The sequence below is a fragment of the Tasmannia lanceolata genome, unplaced genomic scaffold, assembly GCF_043159265.1.
Source record: "Tasmannia lanceolata isolate RefF3 unplaced genomic scaffold, GAP_Taslan_0.1 ptg000015l, whole genome shotgun sequence".
NCBI classification, from domain to species: domain Eukaryota; kingdom Viridiplantae; phylum Streptophyta; class Magnoliopsida; order Canellales; family Winteraceae; genus Tasmannia; species Tasmannia lanceolata.
Window position 1 is genome coordinate 23,085,566 of NW_027518692.1, and position 27,994 is coordinate 23,113,559.

Sequence of the window (27,994 nt, forward strand, 5' to 3'; positions counted from 1 at the left end):
AGTTTTGTTTATGCTTAAAGTACTGATATAGATTAAGCATTTAATGCGCTTAGAAGATGCAATACATTAAACATATTGAACATGAGTGTCTAACAAAAAATTGAAGTATAATATAACAGTGATATGAAGACTTGGGATTGAGCCTCTAGCTCAATGCTCAAGGCTTTGTTCTTTCACCTAGAGGTTGGAGGTTCAATCCCAGCTTACCAACCAAAGACCATCTTGTCCATGTTCATGAAGAAAAACAAAAGAAACTTACTTGACAATATTAATACGATGGGCGGCGACAGATTCTTCTCAAATTAACTCTTTCCTGCCATCAACAAGAGAAATAAAAACCAGAGAATGAAGTGTTTTCCTTTCTCAGACAAGCAATTTAAGTCATAACATGCAATTATATAAGAAGAAAAGTTTGGGGCCAGTAGACATGACTCGCTGTCAAATGACTACAAAATTAATAGTCCATTGCAGTTAGTCCCACAATGATACTAGCCATTGATCCAAAGCATCCTTCTAGGGTTTTCCTAAGAAGAGTTTAGCCATCAATTTTTTACAGCCCTTTATCTAATGTCATTTAGCACGACAATTAGACCATTGCGTCACGTACTGGTTGGCCCATCAGATCAACGGTCAGATCATTCAATGTGTGCATTTTACATTGGGCAATGCCCGTCAAAATTTATTTGAATAGGTACTGTCCCTTTAGTCAAACTCAAATAGCAAACAGCGTAAGAAAGACAGTGAGTAATGCCAGTGCCATTTTGGTTTCATTAGCAAAAGAGATGTACCAATTCAAACCATATGAAGTCAGTTATGCAATACATAAGTTCAGGTGAGTTTGTAAGCGTATGAAATGGCAATTACCTCCAAATGATCATGATCATAGCGAATCAAGAAGAGGCACCTACATCCTCTTATGTCGTGTAATCTCCTTCTGACTTCCAAAACATGGGCATCAAAATAGGTGGCATCATCCATCCTCTCCTGGAATAACAGAAAGGATTTAGCTAATCCAATGGGATGAAACCAAAGGATGTATGGAGACTCAATGAAATTTACCCTGTAACAGAGGACAGGATCTCCAGCATCGACCTTCCGACATTCGGAAGGCTCTAGCGGAAGAGAACGCTCACGGACGGCCCTTTTGATGTTTACCCACTCATCCTCCTCAGCACCAAACCCTACAAATCTTACACGCACTTCCTGTAGTAAAACAAAAGATAAGTTGGGTAAATGCACATTACAGTGCCTTGCAGGATATTTTAGGACATGGTTTAACATAACGAGAACAAAAAATCAAAAGTAAACGTATTAATTTTGGTAAGCATACATTTCTTCTTTTTTTTAGTATAGATATTAATACTTTCCTTAGCCATAGTCAAACAAAAGCCTCCGTTCCACCATAAAACAGAAAATTTTGACTCTTAATGCAATCTAATCAGCATTATTTTTTAATTACAACTCACTTTATACATAGTTGGCAGGATGGTATCCTACTCGCACAGCTAGATCAACCCCAATGAGTGGGATCAAGATAACTATGTGGGGTTGAAAAGCCACTATAGTTCCTCAGTATATTAGGATGACATTTATAGCTTGGTGATGGACCAAGATAGGATGTCTCAAATGAATCAAAATGATCTAAGTGAGTCGATGAAGAATTATATTACGCGATGGGATTATTCAACAATTGCTTAGTTTGGGGATTGATATAAGATTTCCTTGTTTACACCACAATGTATGTATTATACAATTTTACACAAGCTAGAAACCACTGCCTAGAGTACATGTACAAGATTGATTCCCGGTTCTGTAACATGTAAGAAGTCGATCTTGTAAGTGACCGTTGTGCACTTAACAACCCTTCACTAGATTAGGAGGATAAGATTAAGTAATTGTTGCTTTGACATGTTTATTTATGGTCATGTGAAATGAGGCCAAAAGGGAAATTGTTGGAAAAGTAGCTTGCCAGAAGCCTAATACCGTGTGCATGGGAAAGACCCCTTGGGAATTTACAAAATGACTTTAATGTTTTGCTTGTTGAACGGATTCTCCGATCATTAGCACATGGTCATGGACACACTTACATTACTTATGAGCTCAATGGTATATTACGAGTGTTTGATGGTATATTTTGCAGATATTTTTTTCAAAGATAGTTATTTATATTATTTTATAAAAAATAGTTATTTATATATGGGCGCATCCATGCTAAGGTGAAAGTAAATAGACTCTTAGCTACAGACTCATGCAGGATTGGAGCTAATTCACTTTGATGTATGTCATGAGAATCTAGGACAGGCTACTAGAGATAGGATGTCATTGTGCTGATTAGATGGAGATTTAGTACAATGTGGAGAAAGGGATGGAGTCCCAAAGTTCTCATGCCATGGATCTTAGTATGCTAGATCGAGGCTAGATGATCAGGTCAGCGTATTTTGAGTATATACTTAAAATATTACATAATATTCTAAATATTATGAAGCTAGTGCATTTTGTAAATGTTAAGAGCATTATGTTTATTTATTTATTAATAGAAAACTTGAAAATGTTACAAGCGACGAGCAGATGGATAAGTGGATCATAACAAAAATAAGAGATTTTATGGGTACTTATTTGATTTCCAAAAGGTAACTATTGGATTTAGAAAATTAGATCATGGGCTATTACAAAAAAAAAACCATGTGGGCTCCCATTCTAAAGGAACTCTCTTTTAACTTTGGAGAGAACCCTAAAAATCTCTGTCTCCTCCATCCTTCTCCCTTCGCTTTTCCATGCAGATTGAACTACGATCCAAGGCATCATTTCATCTAGCCTTAGATCTAAGGGGTATAAAATTACAATCGCCCCTCATGATGCAGGTAGACAACCCCTCCATGGATTAATTCATCTCTAATGTTCCCAGGGTCTTGATTGTGGCAATTTGAAGTTGATTATCTGCTTGGTTCTAAGATCCAAGATCAAAAATATTTGAAGCTTGCTTCCGCACCAATTTACAGCAGTTGCATGCAGTTAAAAGAAAAATAACCAACATCAATTTTTTTGATCCATGTCCCAAAGTGTTATCTTATCCCTTTTCCAAACAAGTTTTCTTCATCTAGTTTAGCAATAAGGCTCCATTTGGGTTTTTCTGTCTCCTGCTAAGTCAGCTACACATAGGCAATAAAGCAGACGAAAGTGTTCTAAATATCCGTTCCTTTTGTCACTTGTGCTTCAAAGGCAACCACATGTTCATTCCACATCCCAAATACTCTTATCCCTTTTCCAAACAAGTTTTTCTTCACCTAGCTCAGCAATAAGGCTCCATTTGGGTTTTTTTGTCTCCTGTTAAGTCAGCTACACATAAGCAATCAAGCGGACGAAAGTGCTCTAAATATGCATTCTCTTTGTTGCTTGTGTTTCAAACTCCTTCATGAGAAGGCTGCAAGTTTTATCAGAGTAAGTTTTAAATTTTGAAGCTGGACTGACAGGATAAACTCAGTGAAATCAAGTTTTAGTGTGAAATCTCCAAAACTGCGTTGTCACAAAATTAGCAACGCATCATGATCTTGAGCCGCAGACCTTTCCTTTCAGGGTTATCTTGGGTCTATGAGCAAAATTAACTGTCAAAACGAAGTTCCACGACCACCTTTCCTTGGATCAATTATCAATATGGCATTAACAGCACAAATTTGATCAAACCAGCATATTCTTGAGTCTTGATAGAGATAGCAAGTGGGATTCAGATCACTACGCTCCCAAACTTGGAATAGAACCGATACAAAGTCATCGAAAGGACTCACTTGTACCAGATACAACATCCCCGAAATCTCAGATATAATATTTAGAAGTGATCAATATAAAAAAATTGAATAGCGTTTAAGGGCTCAATTACTAAATGCAATGTCTAGCATTGTTAAGATCTTCATTTGAAGAAATATGTACAAGTAAAGATAAGAGAATGCTTACTTGTTCGCCTGAACTAAGAACTCTGTGAGTGAGGAATGTAGCAACATCATACCTGCAAAACTAGAAAAATAAAGTTAGGGAAGATTGTCATAGAACCAGAACGAAAATGAAAAACCAAGATCAAGTTCAGAATATCATCAACATTTCTTGAACACCAACTTCCAACTTATATAAAATGAAAAAGACTAGCGCTGCAAATAAAGTCAAGCAAGCAACTACGGAAAATATTTGTCTGTTCACCAACCCAACAGGGAAACAGAAATCAAAGCATGATGTGGTATTGACTATCTGAGAAAGGAATAAGGGAAAACGAAAAGGCAACTGATGGCCCTGACATAGATAGGGTGTGCCCGAAAAATCGCCCCCATAGGATAATCCTAACCCTTCGATTTGTAGAGGTTAAAATGGACGGGTTTAAACATCCACAAACCGTCGACTTTAAACCTCCACAAATCTAAGGGCTAGGATGATCCTATGGAGATGATTTTTTGGGCACACCCTATCCATGTCAGGGCCCATCAGATGAATGGTTTGGATCACCTAAACAATGTGGGCCCACCCTATTTCTGGTTGACAGACCAGAAAATGTGAGCCTACATATACATACATATATGCACTCGAGCGCATATAAGCGCATATAAGCTCGAACTTCAAAAACACATGGGGCCCACATTTTTGGGATGATCCAAATCATTCATTTGAAAGGCCCTTACATAGATAGGGAAAATGGGTAGATTCACGGAGAAACAATGTCTGTCCATTTTAACCTCCACAAATGGACACCTAGGATGATCCTATGGAGCTGATTTTTGGTACACACCCTATCTATGTAAGGGCTTGTCAAATGAATGCTTTGGATCATGCTAAAAATGTGGGCCCCATGTGTTTTTGGCGCTCGAGCGCATATAAGCTATATGCACTCAAGCGCACAAACATCTCTCTCTCTCTCTCTCTCTCTCTCTCTCTCTCTCTCTCTCTCTCCATACACACACGCACGCGCACACACACATAGAGGAAAATGATTATGCGCTCGAGGGCACAAAACTCATGTGGGCCCACATTGTTAGGATGATCCAAAGCATTCATTTGAAAGGCCCTTACATAGATAGGGTGCGTACAAAAAATCAACTCCATAGGATCATCCTAACCATCCAAAAGTGAAGGGCAAAATGGACAAACATTGTTTATCCACAAATCTGCCCATTTTGCCCTCCACTTTTGGATGGGTTAGGATGATCCTATGGAGCTGATTTTTTGTACACACCCTATCTATGTAAGGGCCTTGCAAATGAATGGTTTGGATCACCACAAAAAATGTGGGACCCATGTGTTTGGGCCCTCGAGCGCATATAAGCTTATATGCGCTCGAGCGCACAATCATTTTCCTCATATATATATACATACTAAAAAGTTTTTCTAGTCGATCGACCAGATATCTAGTCTGGTTCGTCGATCAGATATAGAGCGGGGCCCACATTGTTTGGGTGATGCAAACCATTCATCTAATGGGCCCTGACATAGATAGGGTATGCCCAAGAAATCGTCTCCATAGGATCATCCTAACCCCTTGATTTGTGGACGTGCAAAATGGACGGCTATGAAATCTGTCCATTTTGCACCTCCACAAATCGAGGGGTTAGGATGATCCTATGGAGATGATTTTTGGGCACACCATATCTGTGTCAGGGCCCATCAAATGAATGTTTTGGATCACCCAAACAGTGTGGGCCCGCTGTGTTTCTAGCCAATGGACCAGATAACTAATCTGGACCAGATAAATATAGCTCATACATAAACAGTTCCTGAGGTGGCGGTGGCGCTACCTTATATGAGGTGGCGCTCACAAAACATAGGGGGGACACTTTGTTTGGATGATCCAAAGCATTCATTTGATAGGCCCTCACATAGATAAGATGCCCACAAAAAATCAGGTCCATAGGATCATCCTAACCCTTCCATTTGTGGAGGTTTAGATTTATGGAGGTTTATACCCATCCATTTTAACCTCCACAAATGGAAGGGTTAGGATGATCCTATGAAGTTGATTTTTTGTGGGCACCGTATCTATGTGAGGGCCTATCAAATGAATGCTTTGGATCATCCAATCAAAGTGAGCCCCCTATGTTTTGTGAGCGCTACCTCATATAAGGTAGCACCACCGCCACCTCAGGAACCCTTTTCTCATATATATATATATATATATATATATATATATATATATATATATATGAGAAAAGTGTAGCTACATATACGTGTAGCTAACTTAGCTACACCGACGCCTTAAAATACAGTGGGCCCCACATTGTTTCGGTGATGCAAACCATTCATTTGATGGGCCCTCACATAGATAGGGTGTGCCCAAAAAATCAGCTCCATAGGATCATCCCAACCCTACGATTTGTTGAGGCAAAAATGGACGTGTAAAAACCTTCACAAATCTGTCCATTTTTGCCTCCACAGTTTGAAGGGTTGGGATCATCCAATGGAGCTTATTTTTTGGGCACACCCTATCAATGTGAGGGCCTATCAAATGAATGGTTTGGATCACCCAAACAATGTGGGCCCAGTGCATTTTAAGCCGTCGGTGTAGCTAAGTCATACGTGTAGCTTCACTTATATATATATATATATATGACTCAACTAAGCCTTTGTCCCAAACTAGTTGGGGTCAGCTAATGAATCCTTTAGAAAATTTTCATGAAGGTGAAAGGATCTACCCAACTCAAATTGACTAAGTCTAATCCAGACACTAGTTGGGTTCCTCTACATGGATCAATTTCTTCCATTCTATCCTATCCAAGGTCATGTTCATTCCTAACCCTCAAGTATTTCCTCACTGTTCCTACCGAAGTTGCTTTCGATCTTCCCCTACGTCTTTTACTCCATCAACTTGGCACGAGTCACTTCTTCCCATTGGAGCATCCAAAGGCCTACGTTGGATATGCCCAAACCATCTTAAGCGGTGCTCTCTCATCTTCTCCTCAATTGGTGCTACCCCCACCTTTTTACGGATGTCTTCATTTTTAATTCGATCTAACCTTGTGTGGTCGCACATCCATCTACGCATTCGTATCTCCACTACACTCATCTTATGCACATGCTGCTTCATGGTGGCCCAACATTCTGAGCCGTACAGCATGGCTGGCCTCACAGTTGTCTTATAAAACTCTCTTATGAAGCATGCTTCCACTTCAACCAACCTGCCCTTATTATGTGGTTAACATCCTCTTCAATCTCTCCTTTCTTATGTAGGATGGAACCAAGATAGAGAAAGATATCCCTCTTAGGTACCTCCTGTCCAGTCATATTTACTACATCCTCGCCCTGCCTCTTTACATTACTAAAGTTGCACTCCATATACTCTATCTTAGTCCTGCTCAGTCTAAAACCTTTGGATGCCAAAGTAGTTCTCCATAACTCTAACTTAGCATTAACTCCTGCTTTGGTTTCGTCAATTAATACTATGTCATCTGCAAATAACATGCACCACGGCACCTCACCATGGATACCTTCCGTAAGTTCGTGTGTGTGTGTGTGCGTGTGTGATATTCTTTTAAACACAACTCACTGATTGCACAGCAGAGGGGTTGATGATTCTGCAATCAGCATTCAGCATCGATTCTTGAGAAAACTTCATAAGCTTCAAAACCAAGCTGTAAGAAATGGTTCATCGGAAGAGCATGACTCAAGAAGATGTGAAGAAACATTATACAAGCTTCAAAAATAGTTTTATGATTTTCACCTTTGAGAACAAGGTTGTTTACTAAGATTGAGATACTGAAAACCTAATTCCAAAGAGTAGATATAGGGAGGGATAGTTTTGCCGATTCTGTGTGGCTGATTAATTTGTATCCATACAAAGAATTTGAAGTTTGAAATTTGAATTTAAATTCTACAGATGGATAGGGCTTCTAATTTTGTGGTACATGTTGAATTATAAATAAGGGAATGGAAAGTTAAGGGGTATGCCTGATGAAGATTATTGAATCGATGTGAGTCTGTCTTCCCCTTTGGGATAGTCATTCTGTCCTTTAATTCTTTTGGTTTGCTTTTGCCAGCAACTCCTTGAAGTTATCTGCTTGAATTTACCGTGAAGGCAATTTTTCTTTCTCCGATTATTTGTTGAATTCATAACACTGAAATTGGCATTGACACCAGATTTAGGCGCACCGCGGTTATTTAGCATTTTTTCTCAATGAAATTATTTAATTGGAACATTTTTGAGATAAGTTCAATATGTTGGTTCAGTTGGTCAAGCAAGGCAATAAAGTGAATATGCATGTCTAGGTAATATGTAACCAAATCAAAAAACACATGCCTATAGGAATTAAACAGAACTTTAGAATAAAATGAGAGTTACAGGAGGATGAAAAAGTTGGAGGGAATGAAGAATTTAGAACCAGATCTTTGTGTGTGTGTGTTTAATATATATATACCGTCCATTTTAACCTCCACAAATCAAGGGTCAAGGGTTGGGATGATCCTATGGAGCTGAATTTTTGGGTACACCCTATCTATGTCAGGCCCCATCAAATGAATGGTTTGCATCACCCAAACAATGTGCTCCCACTGTACTTATGGCCAACTGAGCAGATAATGTTATCTGCTCGACCGAGCAGAAACATTTTTTGGGCACACCCTATATATGGGAGTAATGTTTCTCGTCCGTGTTTGGGTGAGATGCAATACCATCCATTTTTAACCCCCACAAATCGATGCGTTGGGATGATCCTATGGAGCTGATTTTTGGGGCACACCCTATCTATATCAGGGCCCACCAAATGAATGGTTTGCATCACCCAAACAATGTGGGCCCCCACTGTATTTTTGGCCGAAGGACTAGATAACGTATCTAGTCGGTCGACTAGAGACACTTTTCCCTACACACACACACACACACAGGGATTTGCTAGGGTCCATCGCAAAAGGCATTTCGCAGCTGGTCTGATGCATTTTAGACCAGCCACCTCGTGAATGAAGACAGTAGATTTTGTCTCCATTCACGAGGTGGGTGGTCTGAATGCGACAGACCAGCCGCGAAATGCCTTTTGCGATGGACGCTAGCAATTCCTATATATATATATAATTCAAGGAAATATAAAGTGGCTTTGGAAAATTCTTCTAAATTATAAGAGAGTACGTGAATACTTTTCTAGGAAGGAAACTGAGTCTCATCAAAGGAGAAAGGAGGTCAAAGCATACTAAAGCATTAAGCAGCTACAACAACACAATAACAATATAATGGATGATATGTCTTCTTTCAGGGCGTTCTCAGATATCATGGAAAGGAGAAAGAAAGAAAGCTCCTCAAGAAGGAGAAAATTGGTGCTCCTGAAATCATGTGCATGAGTATAAAAATTAAAGCCAAAGCAGCACTAGTATAGCAAGGTCATCTGTGAAAAAATGTAATACAGGTGAAAGTCATTAAGAAAAAAGGCATTGGGAACTATGTAGTGTATTTCAACTCAAAATTCAAGGGCAAATTGATGTTTCCTTAATAAGGTCTATTCTGGCTTGCTTTTGCAAGACATAATAAAAAGAGAAATGCATTCTTCAAGTTAATGACTAAATTGTTCTAAAAATTGCAATGTTCTAAAGAAATAGATCTCATGTATGTATAAGTCCAGTTCCGTAATAATAGTGGATACATCCATGCTTACCATGCCCCATCTTTTGATGATCTAGCCTCAAATTCCAACTCAGATAGATCTGGAGCTTTCACACCTGCGTCCGAGTTAAGAATGAGTATACTGGGCTACAGAATTAATATTGGCAAATTATATTAAAATTTGACTGCATCAAATTATCACGAGATGGAGAAGGAAACATCGATTGCGCGCGTGCGACGCAAACATAATATACGATAGACAAATAGATTGATGGGTGTACATATACCACAAATTTGTGGAAATTTTTTGTTCAAATAGAAAGGTCAAATAACATCAAAAATAACAAAAGATAAGGGCAACGCCCCAAGAGAAAAGGAGAGATGATGGGAGATGCCGTTTTTTTAACAAATTAACTACAAAACTATAACAACTAGACAATAATATAATTAAGGTCCCCAACAAACCATTTTCATGCAAAGAATTACTCCTCGGAATCAATAAATGAGCACAAGAACATAAACAATGATGCAGCTTCATAAACCTAACACATGTACAGAAAATAAATTGGCATCAACTCGCTTGAATGTATCATTGTTACACCCAAATGTAAATTGAACTAATATTAGCACATAAGCACCTTCAGGAATGTCAGAAGAACTTTCAGGAGCGCTGTTTGAAGGAGAAGCATCTGGAAGAACAACTATTTCTTTTGATACAATGGGTGGAGAAACTTTGACTGTGCTGACTTGTTGCTTACATTGGAACCAATTTTGTACCTGAAAAATGGCATACGCAAGAATAGTAGAGATATGTGAAAGAATTCCTACGACAACAACATAAAGAAGTTACCATTCAAAAAAAACCCACATAAAAAAGTCTAGTTCTAGTCAGAAATAAAAGACCTGTTTCCACTGTACAGCAGTCTTTGCAGCCCGATCTGAAGCAAGGCTGCCATGCCAATCCGCATAAAAAACAAGAACAGAATTATTGATCAGACGCTATAAACATTTATTGTCTATAATAAAGTATTATCTTGTATTGAACTCCTAACCAAATGATTCACCAATGTAGACTATAGTTACATAAGCCTGGGACTGAGCTCACTTGAATTTTTTTGTAACTTTTTCACAGAAATTCTGATTCAAATACGGGTCTTCTGCTTTCTCAAATAACTTTTCCATTTGCTCAATCTGTTGAAATGTGAAAGAAAATTCAAATCAATGTTGTACTTGCTCTAAATGAGAAAATTATGATAAAGGAATTAGTTTTAACAGTGGCAGATGATATCCAAAACAACGACCATACATAAAAAAAAAATACAATCTTTATACGATCATTAAGTTCTCAGCCACTGACCTTCCTTTTTTCTTTTTCGTTTGTTTTTTTTTTATATTATTGTTATTATTATTCCCCTCCCCGCCTCCCACGCACCCACAACACACACACACGGGGGGGGGGGGGGGAGAGATGTGTGTGTGTGTGTTAGGCGGGGGGGTTGATGTAGGCACAAATTAATGTTCACTTGCACTTTCAGGTCAGTCCCAAACAAACATTCCCTTCCTAAGTGCCGATAATTATGTGGAAGTTTAAAACCCACCATAAATAACCCTTGCCATATTTCGAAGGGAAAAAGTTAAACAAAAGTTAACTAAATACACAAGCTATTAAACAACTATATGGGACAACACTAATAGGAATTGAAGAGATCCCTTGATATGTTGTTTCAATGAGGAGGCCCTTGATCAATGACTGAAGAAGTGGATGAGTCATGTAGGCACTTATCAATTTTCTTTGAGACCAAGAAATGTCTGGTATAAATCCTCAGGGATAAATGGCAACCAAGTCAAGCCGATTTTAGGAGGGCTCACCAATGATCATATTTTCTTATGCCTAAGCCACTTGGAATTGCTAACGCTATTGATGTCAAGGTCAATGTATTATAAACTGGCATTTACCCTCTAGCAGAGGCGGCATTATGGATCTCTGGATCAGCAGGACTCGTAAAATCTTATTATGGCTAAAGAACTCCCCCACCTTGGATCATGTAAATTTTCTAGTAATGTGATCAGATTTTGTCATTCTTTACAGTTAGTCCAATCATTCATTTTTTTTATGAAAAAAAAAATCATTCATATTCGCTCATGAACTCCCCTGAGTCGACTACCTTTAACCTTGGCCGCGTTCCGTGTTTTGCCCCACGGAGTCAATAAAACTCCTTCAACTCTCCTGAATTATGACCGCGTCAACCGTGTTCTTCGCCGTGTCCACGCCCAGTCAACAAGGATTTTTCTTTGAACGCGTTCCGTGTTGCATCCGCATTTTTAAACACTGTTATAGACTAAACTTTGTCTCCAAGATATACAATAGCTGTAAATAAGTTTTTATCCACAAACCTACCCAAGTAATTTTGTTGCTTTTAGATTATATAATCCTAATCAAAACTAAGGCCCTGTTTGTTTGAGATTATGCCAACCGATTGTGAGTCCAAAACCAATTATTGGACTCAAATTATTGGGCGTAAAGAACAGCTTAATTGGGGATTCCAATATCCCGTCCACCAAGTCACAACATTTTGGTTTTGTACGTAGAAGAAGAGAGGCATATTCCATGGCTACAATTTAGAGAACAATAAAGTACCATTTTCACATCATGCATTCGTGCGTTACATCGCTTGCATGAAGATGAATGCTAGAAAGCAGATGGAAAAGCAACTACACCCATTGAATACCCAGTTGCTTAACAGTTTTCTATACAAGAAATATAGAAATAACTCAATAAAACATTTCCTGACAGAAGGGAAAAAAAAAACCAAAAAAAATATTGACACCCACAATCCTAACTTGTCCACAAATATCAAACACCATTAAAAGAGTATACCAGTAAGGAAAAATTGTTAGAAAAATGAAGTTTTCATTATATTGTGAAAAAAGGGTAGTCATTTCAAATTTATAAAAAAGGGGCTGTCAGGGTACGAAAATAGGCCTTTAGGACAAATATACCCCTTACTTTTTCCCACCAACTTTATAAGCTCGTTTCCCTAAGCTATTTGACCTACCACCTTCTCTTTTTCTTTCTTCTTCCCCAACCAACTTCCAACGTGAAAAACAACCATTGTTGGATACCTTGGTAGCTCATCCAACGTGAATAACAGCCATAGTCTTTTGGGAAAAAAACACCATTACTTGTTTCTTCTTGGTTGATAAACATAGCTCCAAGTATGGCCATTCTCCTCTACTTGAATAGGGTTTACATATTCTTTTCATGTTTTCATGATTTCTTGGGTTTTCATGTTTTTCATGTTATTTGTGTGTTGTTTTCATGTTTTCATGGTCTACCAGCCTCTTTGTTTGGATATTACCATGTTTATCTCTCTCTCTCTCTCTCTCTCTCTCTCTCTCTCTCTCTCTCTAACTCTCTCTCTCTAACTCTCTCTCTATCCTCTCTCTCTGTGTATAGAGAGAAGCCTGATTGGACATCGTATGTATACTTGGACTCTTAGAACCATTAGTTAGGCTTCGGAACCACAATTTAGTGGTTCCTCGGAGGTTAAATAGTGGTTTATTACTGTAAATTATGGTTCCCAAGTGGTTGGTACATTGAAATACTACTTTATTGCTTATGAAAGGGATCATGACTGTATCATTAGTGTTTGGAACATATTGGAACCATTACGTAGGCCTTGGAACCACAATTTAGTGGTTTCGAGAGGTTACATAGTGGCTCTAAGACTCAAAATTGTAGTTTCAAGAGTCCAACTAATGTTTGGTATATTATTACAGTATTTTAGTGGTTTTAAAAGTCATCATAGACGTATCATTAGTGTTTAAAACCTATTGGAACCATTACTTAGACCTCGGAAACACAATTTAGTGGTTCGAAGACATTTTTTACTGCTGAACATGTGGTTCCCTAGTGGTTCCGGGATATAAAATGTGGTTCCGTAGTGGTTCTGAGGTATAAAATGTGGTTCCCTAGTGGTTCTGGGGTATAAAATGTGGTTCCTTAGTGATTCAGGGGTATAAAATGTTGCTCCCTAGTGGTTCCGGAGTATAAAATGTGGTTCCCTAGTGGTTCCAGGGTAGAAAATGTGGTTCCGTAGTGGTTCTGAGGTATAAAATGTGGTTCCCTAGTGGTTCTGGGGTATTAAATGTAGAAAATGTGGTTCCGTAGTGGTTCCAGGGTAGAAAATGTGGTTCCCTAGTGGTTCCGGGCTATAAAATGTGGTTCCCTAGTGGTTCCGAGGTATAAAATGTGGTTCCCTAGTGGTTCTGGGGTATAAATGGTGGTTCCCTAGTGGTTCCTGGGTATAAAATGTGGTTCCATAGTGGTTCCGGGGTATAAAATGTGGTTCCATAGTGGTTCCAGGGTATAAAATGTGGTTCCCTAGTGGTTCCGAGGTATAAAATATGGTTCCCTAGTGGTTCCGGGGTGAAAATTGTGGTTCCCTAATGGTTTCGAGCTATAAAATGTGGTTCCATAATGGTTCCGCGGTAGAAAATGTGGTTCCGTAGTGGTTTCGACTTATAAAATGTGGTTCCCTAGTGGTTCCGGGGTAGAAAATATGGTTCCCTAGTGGTTCTGAGGTATAAAATGTGGTTCCCTAGTGGTTCCGGGGTATAAAATGTGGTTCCCTAGTGGTTCCGAGGTATAGAATGTTGTTCCCGAGTGGTTCCGGTGTATAGAATGTGGTTCCGTAGTGGTTCCGAGGTATAAAATGTGGTTCCCTAGTGGTTCCGGGGTATAAAATTTTGTTCCGTAGTGGTTCTGGGGTAGAAAATGTGGTTCCCTAGTGGTTGCGGGGTCAAAATTGTGGTTCCCTAATGGTTCCGAGCTATAAAATGTGGTTCCCTAATGGTTCCTTGGTAGAAAATGTGGTTCCGTAGTGGTTTGGACTTATAAAATGTGGTTCCCTAGTGGTTCCGGGATAAAAAATGTGGTTCCCTAGTGGTTCCGAGGTATAAAATGTGGTTCCTAATGGTTCCGGGGTTGAAAATGTGATTCCCTAGTGGTTCCGGGGTGGAAATTGTGGTTTCCTAGTGCTTCCGAGCTATAAAATGTGGTTCCCTAGTGGTTCTGGGGTATAAAATGTGGTTCCCTAGTGGTTCCGGGGTATAAAATGTGGTTCCCTAGTGGTTTCGACTTATAAAATGTGGTTCCCTAGTAGTTCCGGGGTAGAAAATATGGTTCCCTAGTGGTTCCGAGGTATAAAATGTGGTTCCTAGTGGTTCCTGGGTATAAAATGTGGTTCCCTAGTGGTTCCGAGGTATAGAATGTTGTTCCCGAGTAGTTCGGGTGTATAGAATGTGGTTCCGTAGTGGTTCTGAGGTATAAAATGTGGTTCCCTAGTGGTTCCGGGGTAGAAAATGTGGTTCCCTAGTGGTTCCGGGGTCAAAATTGTGGTTCCCTAATAGTTCCGAGCTATAAAATGTGGTTCCCTAATGGTTCCTTGGTAGAAAATGTGGTTCCGTAGTGGTTTGGACTTATAAAATGTGGTTCCCTAGTGGTTCCGGGATAAAAAATGTGGTTCCCTAGTGGTTCTGAGGTATCAAATGTGGTTCCCTAATGGTTCCGGGATTGAAGATGTGGTTCCCTAGTGGTTCCGGGGTGGAAATTGTGGTTCCCTAGTGGTTCCGGGGTATAAAATGTGGTTCCGGGGTATAAAATGTGGTTCCGTAGTGGTTCCGGGGTATAAAATGTGGTTCCCTAGTGGTTCCGGGGTATAAAATGTGGTTCCCTAGTTCTTCCGGGGTATAAAATGTGATTTCGTAGTGGTTCCGGGGTGTAAATGGGGTTCCCTAGTGGTTCCGAGGTATAAATGGTGGTTCCATAGTGGTTCCAGGATATAAAATCTGGTTCCCTAGTGGTTCCGAGGTATAAAATGTGGTTCCAAGAGTGTAAATAGTGCTTCCAATAGTTTTAAATATAGTTCCAATAGTGTAAATAGGGGTTCATGCTTTGTAAAAGTGGTGTAATACACTGGGAACCATAATTTAGTAGTTCGAAGAGTGTAAGTAGTGGTTCCAAGAGTGTAAACTATGGTTCCAAGCGTGTAAATAGACTTTCATGTACTTTATAAGTGCTTCCACGAGTGTAAATTAAGGTTCGAAGAGAGTAAATAGGGGTTCATGCTTTGTAAAAGTGGTTTAATACATTGGGAACCATTATTTAGACCTTGGAACCACAACTTAGTGGTTCCAAGAGTGTAAGTAGTGGTTTCAAGAGTGTAAATAGACTTTCATGCACTTTATAAGTGATCATGAGTGTATTGATAGTGATTAAGGTACTCATACTCAGTATGTATATAATCGGACCATTATGAACACCTTCGAACCATAATTTAGTGGTTCCAAAAGTGTAATAGTATTGTTTTGGTCCAAAAGTGATCATTAGTGTACTAATAATGGTTCGTATCGAAACACGGTGTGCAAAAATGGTGGAAAAAATGGCTTCTTTTATGTTACACGTTGATGGGTACTTGAAGGATGAAGTATCATTCCAATATATTGGCGGGACGAAAATGTGTTTAACTGTGAATCGCCATATAAAATTTTTGGAATTTCAGTCTCTAATTCACCAAAGGATTGGGACCACAGGAATCAGCGTGTCATTATCTATAAAATGTCGATATGTCGTGGATCCATATCAAATCGTGTTATACGACATTCGAAATGATGATGAGCTAGGTATGGTGATGATGCTTTTTGAGAATAGCCTCTTTAATTCTATCAGCCTGTACATAACTAAAGAGTACAGAGTTGGAGAAATTATATCTGCACCCATCCCCATGAAGAGGTAAAATATTAACTCAGCTGGACTTTGGCATTCTTTAAATTCTCATTCCATTAGAATATTATCTCATGTGGAAATTTTCATTGCTCAGAAATGTAGTTGATATAAATGAACATTATGAAACTTCTACTCCAATCGAACCTGCTTTGAGTCCCAAAAATAATTTCGTTCGTGCAGTGTCAGCAACACCTATTCCATCTGAAGCTCCCAGCAAACGAATACAACATAGCGAATGGCATACCAACCATAGGTACTATCCGTGTATGAAGTTGTGATTCCATTGATAAAATTGTCATTCCATTATTGTTAGTCTAATGTTGATCGGGTCGGCAGATATTCAGTAGACTTGGATGAAGATTATGAGGATCCAATTTTTAATGAGACAGAGGAAGATACAACTGAACATAAGACCACTTCCATGTAATAAATTATAGAAATTATATTTAGTTGGGAGGTTATATTTTTGTCTCATTGGATTTCATTCTAACCTAGTCCTTACCATACAGGCACGATGCACGATTCAGTAGGGATTTTCATAGTGATATGCATGTTAATGATGCCATTTGCGAGGATGGTGATGAGGACTTTGATGAGGACAATGAGGACTTTGATAAGGACGAAGACTTTGATAAGGACGATGACAGCCAAGGTATAGAGCAGGATGGTGTAGATGATCAGGATAGTGTACATAACATTATCGGAGACCAGGATGGTGTACATAACATTATCGGCGACCCGTTCGGTAATACGTATACAAGGGAGCCGATGGAAGTAGATGAAATGGTTGTGGATGAATTAAATGTGGGGAGAATAGGACTTGAGGAGTTGAAGGTGGGGGGAATCTTCCCGAATTTAAAAGTATTTAAGAACAAAGTTAGAGAGTATACAATTGATAGGCGTTTTGTATTCGTCCCAGTAGACTCAAAACCTACAAAGTATGCTGTTAGATGCAAGAATGGAAGTTGTCCTTTCAGAATCAGTGGGGCAAATTACCTGGATTGTGTTAGGGTGAACAGGTTTGTGCCAGAGCATACATGCTCAAGTACGAGGAGTGGTAATGATCATCCCCTTGCCACAGCATCTTGGGCAGCTGAAACCTGCCTAGGGTTATTTCCCCGTCCAGGAGACGTGACACCTAGTTTGATAAGAGCATACGTCAAGGATAAGTGGAGTCTAACCTTAAGCTATACGAAGGCTTTCAATGCGAAGGTCATTATACACGAAATTATGTGTGGAAATGCGGAGGCTTCTTACCACATCCTTCCTGCATATGCTCAGGAGATGGAGAGATGTAATCCTGGCACCATTATGCGTGTATACCGAACCCGGCAGCTATGGGGTAGTGGAGATGACACATTTGGTCATTTATTTTGGTCATTCAGCCCAAGCATCCGTGTGTTCAGTCGAACAGTTAGACCCCTGATACTAATTGATGGGACACATTTGCGAGGGAAATATAAAGGAATCTTATTGGCTGCGACAACTCTAGATGGTGATGGTGGATTATTTCCGTTAGCTTTTGCTGTGGTTGAGAACGAGAACTTTGACAGTTGGCTATGGTTTCTTCTTTTACTCCGCCAGAGGGTGATGCCAGTAGACAAAAACAACAATGAATTTACGATTTCCTCCGATCGGATGAAAGGTCTGCTTAGAACTGTTGCTGAAGCATTACCGGGATCATACCATAGCTACTGTATTCGTCACCTCAATGGCAATCTGTTGAAGACCTTTAAGAGTTAAAAACTTTGTAAACTATTTTCGAGAGCGGCATATGCCTTAAGGGAGAGTGACCATAAGGAGGCGATGGAACTCATAAAAGCAAAGAATGAAAAAGCAGAGAAATAGATATCTGAGATTCCTAAAGAAAATTGAGCTAATGTACATTTTAAAGGGGCCAGGTGGAATGTGCTCACCACTAATGCAGCAGAGTGCTTCAACAACGTATTGAAGGACACAAGCGAGTTGCTGATTGCTGCTCTAGTCGATCACACTAGATGAAAAGTACAAGACTTCTTCCAGTTTCGCCGGAAAGCTGGGGCTACATGGAAAACGCATTTAACTCGTAGAGCAGAAAAGTGGTTAGATAGATCATGTTCGTTTGGCAGTAAGTTTCTACCCCGCACGTGTAGTTGGAATGAATATGAAATGCTCTCATCCACTCATACGGATAGTGTGGATTTAGAGAAGAAAACATGTACGTGTGATCTTTTCCAAACGATGGGATTGCCGTGTGGGCATGCCATAGCAGCTATGGGATTAAATAAGCTTGACCGATATAAGTACTGCCAGGATTGGTTTTTGGCTTCAACATATCGGAGTACATATGAGGAGGTGATTCATCCAACTTTAAATCGAACACAATGGCCCGAGCCATCCCATGATTTACTAGTACTATTGCCACCGCGAGTAAGACGACAGCCCGGACGACCCAAAAAAGTACGAATAGAGAGAGGGCTGCAATTTGGACAACATCACAACTGCAAATCATGTGGGAAACCTGGACATAACAAAAGAACGTGTAAAAATCCTCCCCTCGTAAATCATCAGTTAAATATGACTCCCATCGGTCCATCCGCACCTACACATAACAGGTATGTTTCATTATTACGCACTCGATATGATTTTCATATTAAACCCATCATTTTATTGATTGTAGCAACTTTCTCTTGTAGGTCCGGAGTGTCCTTCGCACCTCCTTTCTTTACTTAGGGATGGAGTTGTTGGTTTTTCTGTACAAAGTGGCAATGATTTTGGGAACCTTGTTACTACACATGATACTTACTCACACGGAAATTGTAAAAATTAAACGTTGTTGTAGCCACTAGTTGGCCGGAACTGTACATTTTTTGGAACCACAATTTTGGAACAACTGGTTGAACAATTTTGTTTGGAACCACAATTTTAATTGCTATTGGATACACCATGTTCATATTGGAACAACTGTTTGAACATTTTTGTTTCGTTATTGCCATGTTTATCTTGACCTCTCTCTCTCTCTATAACTCTCTCTGTGTGTGTGTGTGTGTGTATACAGTTAGTCTCCAATCTGAGTTTATTCGGGAGTCCGAAAGAACCTTCGGAAGTCTTATCCGGAAGTCCGACAATTAATTCGGACTCCCGAATTAATGCCAGTAGAATTGGCCTCCAATCTGGGCATCCGTCGGGAGTCCTCATGACGCTTCGGACTTCCGATGGTTCATTCGGACTCCCGATGGACTTACAGTAATTTTGGGCTCCTACTGGGCATCATCGGGAGTCCGAACGCAGCTTCGAACTTCCTAATCGGAATTCCGAAGCTTCATCCGGACTCCCGATGGACTTCCAGTAGTTTTGAGTTCCTACTGGGCATCATTCGGGAGTCCGAATGAATCTTCGGACTTCCGACTCGGAATTCCGAAGGTTCATTCAGACTCCCGATGGACTTACAGTAATTTTGGGTTCCTACTGGGCATCATCGGGAGTCCAAAGGAAGCTTCGGACTTCCTAATCGAAATTCAGAAGCTTCATCCGGACTCCCGATGGACTTCCAGTAGTTTTGGGTTCCTACTGGGCATCATTCGGGAGTCCGAATGAATCTTCAGACTTCCGAATTGGAATTCTGAAGGTTCATTCGGACTCCCGATGGACTTCCAGTAGTTTTGGGTTCCCCCTGGGCATCATTCGGGAGTCCGAATGAAACGTTTGGAATTCCGTTTCGGAAGTCCGAAGATTCATTCGGACTCCCGATGTAGTTCCAGTAGTTTTGGGTTCCCCCTGGGCATCATTCGGGAGTCCGAATGAATATTCGAACTTCCGAATCGGAATTCCGAAGGTTCATTCAGACTCTCGATGGACTTCCAGTAGTTTTGGGTTCCCCCTGGGCATCATTCGGGAGTCCGAATGAAACGTTCGGAATTCTGTTTCGGAAGTCCGAAGATTCATTCGGACTCCCGATGTAGTTCCAATAGTTTTGGGTTCCTACTGGGCATCATTCGGGAATCGGAATGAAACGTTCAGAAATCCATTTCGGAACTTGGAAGATTCAATTGGCGGCTCGGGGGTACACCATATGATTCGACTGTGATTTTAAGCCTGTTGCATAGATGGTGAGAATGATGAGGCTATTTGGGTGTTTCTCAATTACCAAATCCTGGTAAACAATTCATTTGTTTCCCCACAAAATGTCTTCTTATAAAATGTTGGTTATATATAATTTTTCCAGCCATTTCCATTACAAAACTCACAAATTAAACCTGGAGACATCGATATGCATCGCTATGTATCAAGCACAAAATAAACACAAAATAACTGAAACAACAATTACATAACAAATCATGCCCACGAAACAAGACACTATTACAAATCATGCCAACGAAACAAAACAACAATTACATTACAAAGTTACAACATGACTTCCTCCCAAAAGTTAAATGGATACCTTCCCATACACCCCATTTAACATTTCAGAAAGTAGAGAAGTTCGCATAGCCGTAATATCTTTCTGGGTGAAATCCAAACTAGCGTCACGGCTGAGGATTCCATCTCTTTCAAAACGAACAGCCCACAATCGTGGCTGCAAAACATGAAGAATATGCAACAATAAGAATTAATCGTTTACGTAGGTTTCCCTAACTCAAGTAATTGGAAGTTACATCACCTGTTATTTTGTATGGGCCGAACAACCACTTCATCAATGGGGAATGCACTTATATCAATGTCTTTCACCCTTTTGAACCATTGAACAAGGTAATCAACCTACAAATCAATAATTCAGTACGTTATGCCAGTAGTCAGCATAAATTAATATTTGGCCTACGAAACAAGTTTAGGGTAGTACTCACAAGGGGTTGCACCCTTTTAAGATCCGTGCGAGCGACTAGAGAGTCGTAAAGAGCGAAAGTACACTGACCCATATCCAAGACTAGAAGAACCCAATGAACCAAATCTATGTTGATTGGAATGAGTAGTTTTCTTAGCTCTTTAAGTGGGATATTCTCTAGACGCTTTACGAATCGGGAACATGCTTCGGGATTTTCACATCTATCGGATATTATAAGTTGCTGCAACCACGAAAACAAATGTTAGAATTGCCGGCAGCTTCAAATACAAAAATCATTACTTGTAAGTCACTTTAATCTCACAGCTAGATGGGTAGTAAGGCAAATGCATGCTCCCTTTTGTTCTTTTCGCAAACATTCGTCCCGCAAGTTCAAGTAGTCGGTATATACATTAATGATCTACATAACAGACCATTGGTCAACGAGAAGGAACTTAATAAGAAATGTGTGCTCACTCTTTACGTTACTCAATGAACCATATCTAACAAATAACATAAAATCTTACCGGAGATGATAACCACCCTCTACGATCGCTTAGTAGAAGCAAGTCTTCTTTACACATGTAGTACCCATCACTTTCAATGACTTTGTCACTGCAAATCCAGTAAAAAGTCATCTCCCTCTATGGACCTTAGCTCAGATCATTCTACTAAAACAACCTATCTATGAATTTAATCGGACAAGATAGAGTTCCAAAAAATGAAACGGGCTTTCCAACACAATCTAAGTTATAAGGAATTTACCAAGGTTGCAGCGCTGCCAATGCATCCACCTTGCTCGCTGCAGGCCCGGTGACTTTGCCAAGAGCATCCTTGAATTTCCGCTGGCCTATGTAATATAGTGATCTCATTGCTCTACTAGGTCTTGTTCGCCTTTGAAGTTGCTTTACATTGTTTTCAATGCTCCATTGTTTACTCTTCATTTCGAGAGTGTCAAGCAAGATAGCAACTATATTAGCTGCAGCCTCCCGGTCATCCTCTTTAATTTGACTATTAATATAAATCTGGTCTATTGGATCAACAACCACATCTTTCCCAACATCATACCCAAACTCTACAATATCCATCGTCTTCGGATCTTCTACTAATCCACCCTCCCAACGTCCCTTATCACTCCCTATCCCAACGTCACCATCTTTCTTTTCAATATGTCTTGTTTTATACACTTGTTCATCTTCATTTGTTTGCTTCTTCTTTGTTCGAGCATCTTTCTTTTTATCCTTCACTACCTTCTCCTCCTCACCCGATAACTGTACACCTTTCTTCTTCAATGAATCTGTCCCTTTCAACTGACTTTTTAGCTCCCTCACTTCACGTTCAAGTTTCACTATCCTCTCCAACAAACAACTATGAGATGGGGATTCCTCTACTTCTTTCAGAAGTCCCTCTCTTACTTTCATCCCTCTCCTTCGTTCTCTCCCCTTACATGCCACAATTGGCCCGATCGCATCCCCCACTGTAGGCACAATTGCCCCAATCGAATCCCCCACTAAATCCTCTACAACACCAACAACGTCGTCCTGAACCTGGGCGAGCAGTAGGGCTTCCTCCCTCGCCATAGCTTCAACCATCATAAGCACCTGAAATAAATGTCATATTTTTTTATTACAAATACGAATGTAAGAAAACAACACGCAAGACATACATACAACGACCAATTAACATTAATCTCTCACCTCTGTTGCTTTCACCATCCCATCACCAACACGGTCAATCAACTTTCTATGCTCCGTCTTCTTGGTATCCTCACCGATCCACTTAAATAGACGTGGATAAGCATCAGGGTAATCAGGTACCCAGAACGTGGTATGCTCAAATAGCCATACCTGAAATCACGCTACATTATTTATGCACTCCTATAATTTAGAAACAAGTAACTATAAGGCATGAATGGAAAATTACCTGTAAAATGATAGAGCAACCCAATATATGCCCCTTCCTACCAAGTGCAGCATGTGAATTTAAGGACCTGACCAAGAATTCATGAACGAGATAAGCCCACGCAACATCTCCTATAGTCCCCAAATCAATATAAGGGAACAGGCAAGAACATGCCTTGTGATCCCTCTGTGCGAACAAGACAGTACTGCAGAATAACAAGATCACATGTTTCACTGTCGACTTTATCGACTCTTCTTCATTTGAATCCATTTCCGCATGAATAACATTTACGACCTCTTCGAAGGTGGCTGTTGGAAGCCCAAACCTCCAACCATCCACCCTTGTCATGCTATCCCAATCTAGTTGCAGCCTCTTCCCTCTCATAGTTAAGCCTAATATTTTGGCTACATCACTAACTAGAAAAGGAACTACAATGCTCCCCAATCTAAATGCTTTCCGCTTCGGATCCCACTTTCTCACCAATGTCGTCAAAATCCTCTTGCGCAACTCGACATCCTCGAGGTTCTTGTGTAGAAGCAAATCTCTGAATGGGGTCTCATTTATCAAATTCTTATGCGCATCATGTAACCGAAACGTTTTTAAGGACTCCTGGAAGCGGGAAGGACAGCATCTAGATAAGACATATTTGGCCTGCAAAAAAAGCTATTAGGAAACAGTTGAGGTAGAAACTTAAGGAGATGCAAATGGAAATGAAGAAGTTAATCACCATGACGAAGCTGCAACGAAGGAAATGGGAACCTTTCTATCCTTAACTTAAACACAATCTGTAGAAAGCAGCGACAACCACTTGAAACACAGTGTTAGTCCCATGCACAGGTAAAGAGAATCAAAATTATCCATAAAAGCCTGACAAATATCCCCAACTCACTTTAGAGTTGTACCATTCATTGGATTAGTAGGACCATTGCTATTCATAACAACCATGAAAACATACCATCCATCCAAGACAGATAAATAGAACAACCATAATAACATATCATCCATCCATCCATCCATAATAACATATCAAACCCAAATATAACATACCATCCATCCATCCATAATATCAACCATAATAACATATCACTTCATAACAACCATAATAACATACCATCCATATACATGCCAGAAACACTAAACCAAAAGGTAAATAACTGCATAGGGATCATGTACAGCTCTCATCGGCAGCAACAACCTAATGATCTAGGGGCAGCAGGCGGCGGACCAACTCGCTGAATGAAGAAACCTGCTCAGTGGGGGAGGTGAATGACGTCCCATACTCCTGCCGGAGGGTGGAGACCTCGGTGCGTAGGGCGCTCACAGCCTGCTGTGTCGCGACATGGTCCTCATGATGAGATGCAAGGAGCTGAGAAAGAGCAGTAAACTTCTCGTCAAAGTACTGACGATGTGCAACGAGCTCCCCTGCCGATACACGCTGAGCCTGCGGACGAGGTGGTGGAACGGGCCTCTGCTCATCAAGTCGCATTGCCTTTATAGTTGTACGATTCATTGGATTAGAAGGACGAACGCGTTCTTCGCTACCTTGGATCAGCTTCTCATGTTGGAAGATACGTGTCAGAAGCATCCCAAATGGTAGACTAGCCAAGGCCTTTGTCCTCGTGTCCTCCATGAAGCTAAGTATGATATAGCCAAGGTGAAGGGGCTGGCCCTTTAGAAGTCGATACATAATAAACGCCTCAAAAGGCCGGACCATGTCCCTATTGCCTCCGCGAGGCGTGATATTGCTGGTCAGAATCTTGTGTAGGACTTTGCACCTACGGCTAAGGGAATTGTAGGACACGTTGGTTGACCCGTCATTAGGTGGGGGTCTGCAACCAAGGTCCCCATAAGCGGTGACAAGATCAACCATATAACGATCAAAGTCATCCATGGTACCGGGCCAGAAGAAAATCTCGTCGCCTGTGATGGGAAGAGAGGCGACTTCACAAAACTTCTCCATGGTCATGCGAAAGGTTTTATTATTGACTGTGGAGTGGAAGAACTTATAATCTTCGTCGAATCTATAATTGGCATAGAATTGTTTGATAAGAGTCGGGTATGAATCGCAGTGTACTCCGAGAAAATTGACCCATCCAAAGGCCACAAAAAGGGATCGAACATCATATGCGGCAAGATCTTCAAAGACGATTTTCCTACCTCGAAATATGCCCTTCCTTTCTATACGACGGACGGAGGATGCCGCCTTTACAAAGCCGACCTCGACATCCTCCTCTCCTTCGCCCATATATTCGGCTTCCTCGGAGGGAGGTGTGGGAGGGGAGGGCTCACGGACAGCCTTCCCATTCCGTTTGCGGCTGGAAGAGCCTTCGGGCACAGTGACAGTCTTCTTCGCGTTCTTTGTGCGCGGCATGATCTCTATATGGAGTTTTGGCTTACGTTTTTAGGGGGTTGCAAATACGAAAAAGGAAACTACTTCCACTTCTTATCTGCAAAAACCAAGACAAGATACTTGAACGAAAAGAAACTTCAAACACACTATTATATTCCATTCACAAAACTACGATGCAGTATAACACACTTCAAACCACATTTAATTACTATTAGACACATGGAACACTATATAGATACTTGAATTTAAAAACATTTACAGACTTCAAACAAAACCACTCTTTACAGACTCCGAACCACTTCAAACCACTGTCACAGGATCCTCGGAACCACTAAAACAACATTTGGAATCACATATTATGAAATTGAAATTAGTATTTACTGCAGAGAAGATCCATTCATACCATTGAAACCACTCAAAACCATTGAAACCCCAAGTGATAGCCTTCAAAGCATTGAATGAAACCCTTTCACACCGAAAATGAAAAATGCTGAAATACCAAGTAAAATGAAACCCTTTGGAACAACAATTTCGACAGTTGGAACCACATATTGGACTGTTGGAACAGATTACTGATTAGAGGATCCAGAGAACCTTAAATTAGACAGTTGGAACCAATATTACTAGATAGAGGATCCATCGAATACTGCTTCCAACTTTCTAATATGTGGTTCCATGGATCCAACTTCCATGGAATACTGGTTCCAACTTTCTAAGCCCTAAATGAAACACTTTCAAACCCTAACAAACCAATGCAACCATTGAAACCCTAAATGAATCCTTCAAATCATTAAATCCATTAAAACCCTATATGAAACACTAAATGAAACCATAAATGCAACCATAAACCATTGAAACCTTTTCAAACCTTAAATGAAACCCAATGAACTAGAGTGAAATCCAACATGAAATATGCCGAAACCATTGAAAACCTAAATGAAACCTTTTGAAACCATTGAAACCCATTCAAATCCTAACTGAAACCCCTAAAACCATTGCAACCATTGAAACCCTAAATGAAAGAATTGAAACCCCAACTAAAACCCTAACTGAAACCATTGATAACTATTGAAATCCTAAAGAATGCCTAAATTAAGCCCTAAACCATTGAAATACTTTGAAACCCTAAATGAAAATAATGAAACCCTACATGAAACCCTTTCAATCCCAAAATGTTGTTTCAAACCCTAAATAAAACTATTGAAATCCTAAATAAAACCCTTTGAAACCCTCTGAACCTTTGAAACCATTGAAAACCAAACCCTAAATTAACCCATTCAAACCACTGAAACCCTAAATTAAAGCATTGAAAAACCCTACATGAAACATTAAACCATTCAAACTCATTGAAACCCTAAATGAGATCATTGAAACCATTTAAAGCCCTAAATGAAACCCTTTCAAACCCAAAATCAAAGCCCAACCATTGAAAACCTAGAAACCCTATATCAAAATATTTTGTTTCTAACAATTAATGGTTCCAGCCCATTGAAACCCTAAAAATTCGAAAACCATCCAAATGAAACCCCTTCCAAAGCATTTCAAAGCCTTAAAAAATACATACTAATGCAAATCTGTTTCACACACTAGTAAAGAGGCACTTAAAAGAGGTTCACATTGTTGGAAGTGTGTGAGATCCAACCCCTCAAGAAAAAAACCCAAAATAAACAAAACCCTAGATGAAATATTTCAAAATTACCTTCGTATAGGGGAGGAAACAGATTTCCGGCGAGAGGGGATGGTTTCCGCCGAGTAGGTCGTGCTTCCGGCGAGTAGAACGTGCTTCGGGAGCGACGTACAAGGTCGACGGCAAGAAAGTTCGTTTCTCCGGCGAGATGAAAGGCTCGTTTATGGGAAGAGAGAATGGTAGAAGTGAGAAAATGGTGAAAAATAATGGGTTAAAAGTAAAAGTAAAAAACTAAAGAGGGGTATTTTCGTCAAATTCACTGTCCGACCGTACCTGACAACCCCTTTTTTACAATTTCTCCAACTCTACCCTTGCTTCACAGTATAATGAAAACTTTGCATTTTTCTAACAATTTTTCCTAACAGTAATCATTCTCATACAAGGAAAACAAAAACCCAAAAAAGAAAAAGCAAAAATAAATATGAAAGCAATATTCCCTGCTAACTGGTGAGTGAAAGATTTATAATCACATATACATACGCAATCAAATTTTGCATAGCGTAAATAAACAAAGAAATATATTACAAGCCCATATGAAATAAGTGAACAAAATGGAATAAGATGTAGAGATATTACCTCAGACAGGGTAAAACATGAATCTTGGTTTATTTTAGGCTGAGGCCGACCCATCTCCCCAAAAAAATGTAAAAATCGGATACTAAGGAGAGCTAGGGTTTCCCTCTCAAAAACAGACCTGAGGATTAAAAGCCCCAAACCATACTCAGAAGAGAATTGAGAAAAGAGAAGGTTTTTTTTTACTGTTTGTTTGGGGAAGAAAGAATATATGAGAATTGGGGGCGAAATTTGAAAGAGGAAAGGCTTTGATCTAATCAGACCTTGATGTAATGCCGGGTAGCTTATTCGAGAAAGGAAATAATGTTTTAAATAAAATAAAAAGGGAGGTGGTTTTTCAC

At 39.9% G+C, this 27,994-nt stretch overlaps 1 protein-coding gene across 5 annotated transcripts; it reads right to left on the minus strand.

Moving 5' to 3' along the window:
- Positions 1-54: 54 nt before the first annotated feature.
- On the minus strand, positions 55-27,953 carry LOC143846612 (protein SAWADEE HOMEODOMAIN HOMOLOG 1-like). Of its 5 annotated transcripts, XR_013234800.1 has the most exons (12): positions 27,093-27,650; positions 23,771-23,828; positions 23,065-23,694; positions 22,839-22,988; positions 21,907-22,742; positions 21,669-21,756; positions 21,467-21,562; positions 21,167-21,385; positions 20,983-21,080; positions 20,764-20,898; positions 10,662-10,747; positions 10,458-10,505 (listed from the first exon to the last, which is right to left on the minus strand). XR_013234800.1 is itself a non-coding variant. In XM_077355095.1 (10 exons), the coding sequence occupies exons 2-10, from the start codon at positions 20,809-20,811 to the stop codon at positions 269-271; spliced, it is 744 nt and encodes a 247-aa protein (XP_077211210.1). In that variant the 5' UTR covers positions 20,812-20,898; positions 20,983-21,070; the 3' UTR covers positions 55-268. The 5 variants fall into 5 exon arrangements, 3 of the variants coding, with proteins under 3 accessions (XP_077211210.1, XP_077211209.1, XP_077211211.1); XM_077355095.1 differs by lacking the exons at positions 21,167-21,385; positions 21,467-21,562; positions 21,669-21,756; ... (3 more) ...; positions 23,771-23,828; positions 27,093-27,650 and adding exons at positions 55-313; positions 865-984; positions 1,060-1,203; ... (1 more) ...; positions 9,609-9,672; positions 10,195-10,333 and having other exon boundaries at positions 10,460-10,505; positions 20,983-21,070; XM_077355094.1 differs by lacking the exons at positions 20,764-20,898; positions 20,983-21,080; positions 21,167-21,385; ... (5 more) ...; positions 23,771-23,828; positions 27,093-27,650 and adding exons at positions 55-313; positions 865-984; positions 1,060-1,203; ... (2 more) ...; positions 10,195-10,333; positions 27,657-27,953 and having other exon boundaries at positions 10,460-10,505.
- Between the last annotated feature and the right edge of the window lie 41 nt (positions 27,954-27,994).

What these genes read in the sequence shown, in the direction of transcription:
- LOC143846612 (XM_077355094.1), bottom strand. Translation starts at nt 27,710, where the DNA reads ATGGGTCGGCCTCAGCCTAAAATAAACCAAGATTCATGTTTTACCCTG. An exon ending in AAAGTTACAAAAAAATTCAA is followed by an intron (nt 10,506 to 10,661) that starts GTGAGCTCAGTC and finishes TTGGCATGGCAG; the next exon opens with CCTTGCTTCAGATCGGGCTG. An exon ending in TTCTTCTGACATTCCTGAAG is followed by an intron (nt 9,673 to 10,194) that starts GTGCTTATGTGC and finishes ACTCGGACGCAG; the next exon opens with GTGTGAAAGCTCCAGATCTA.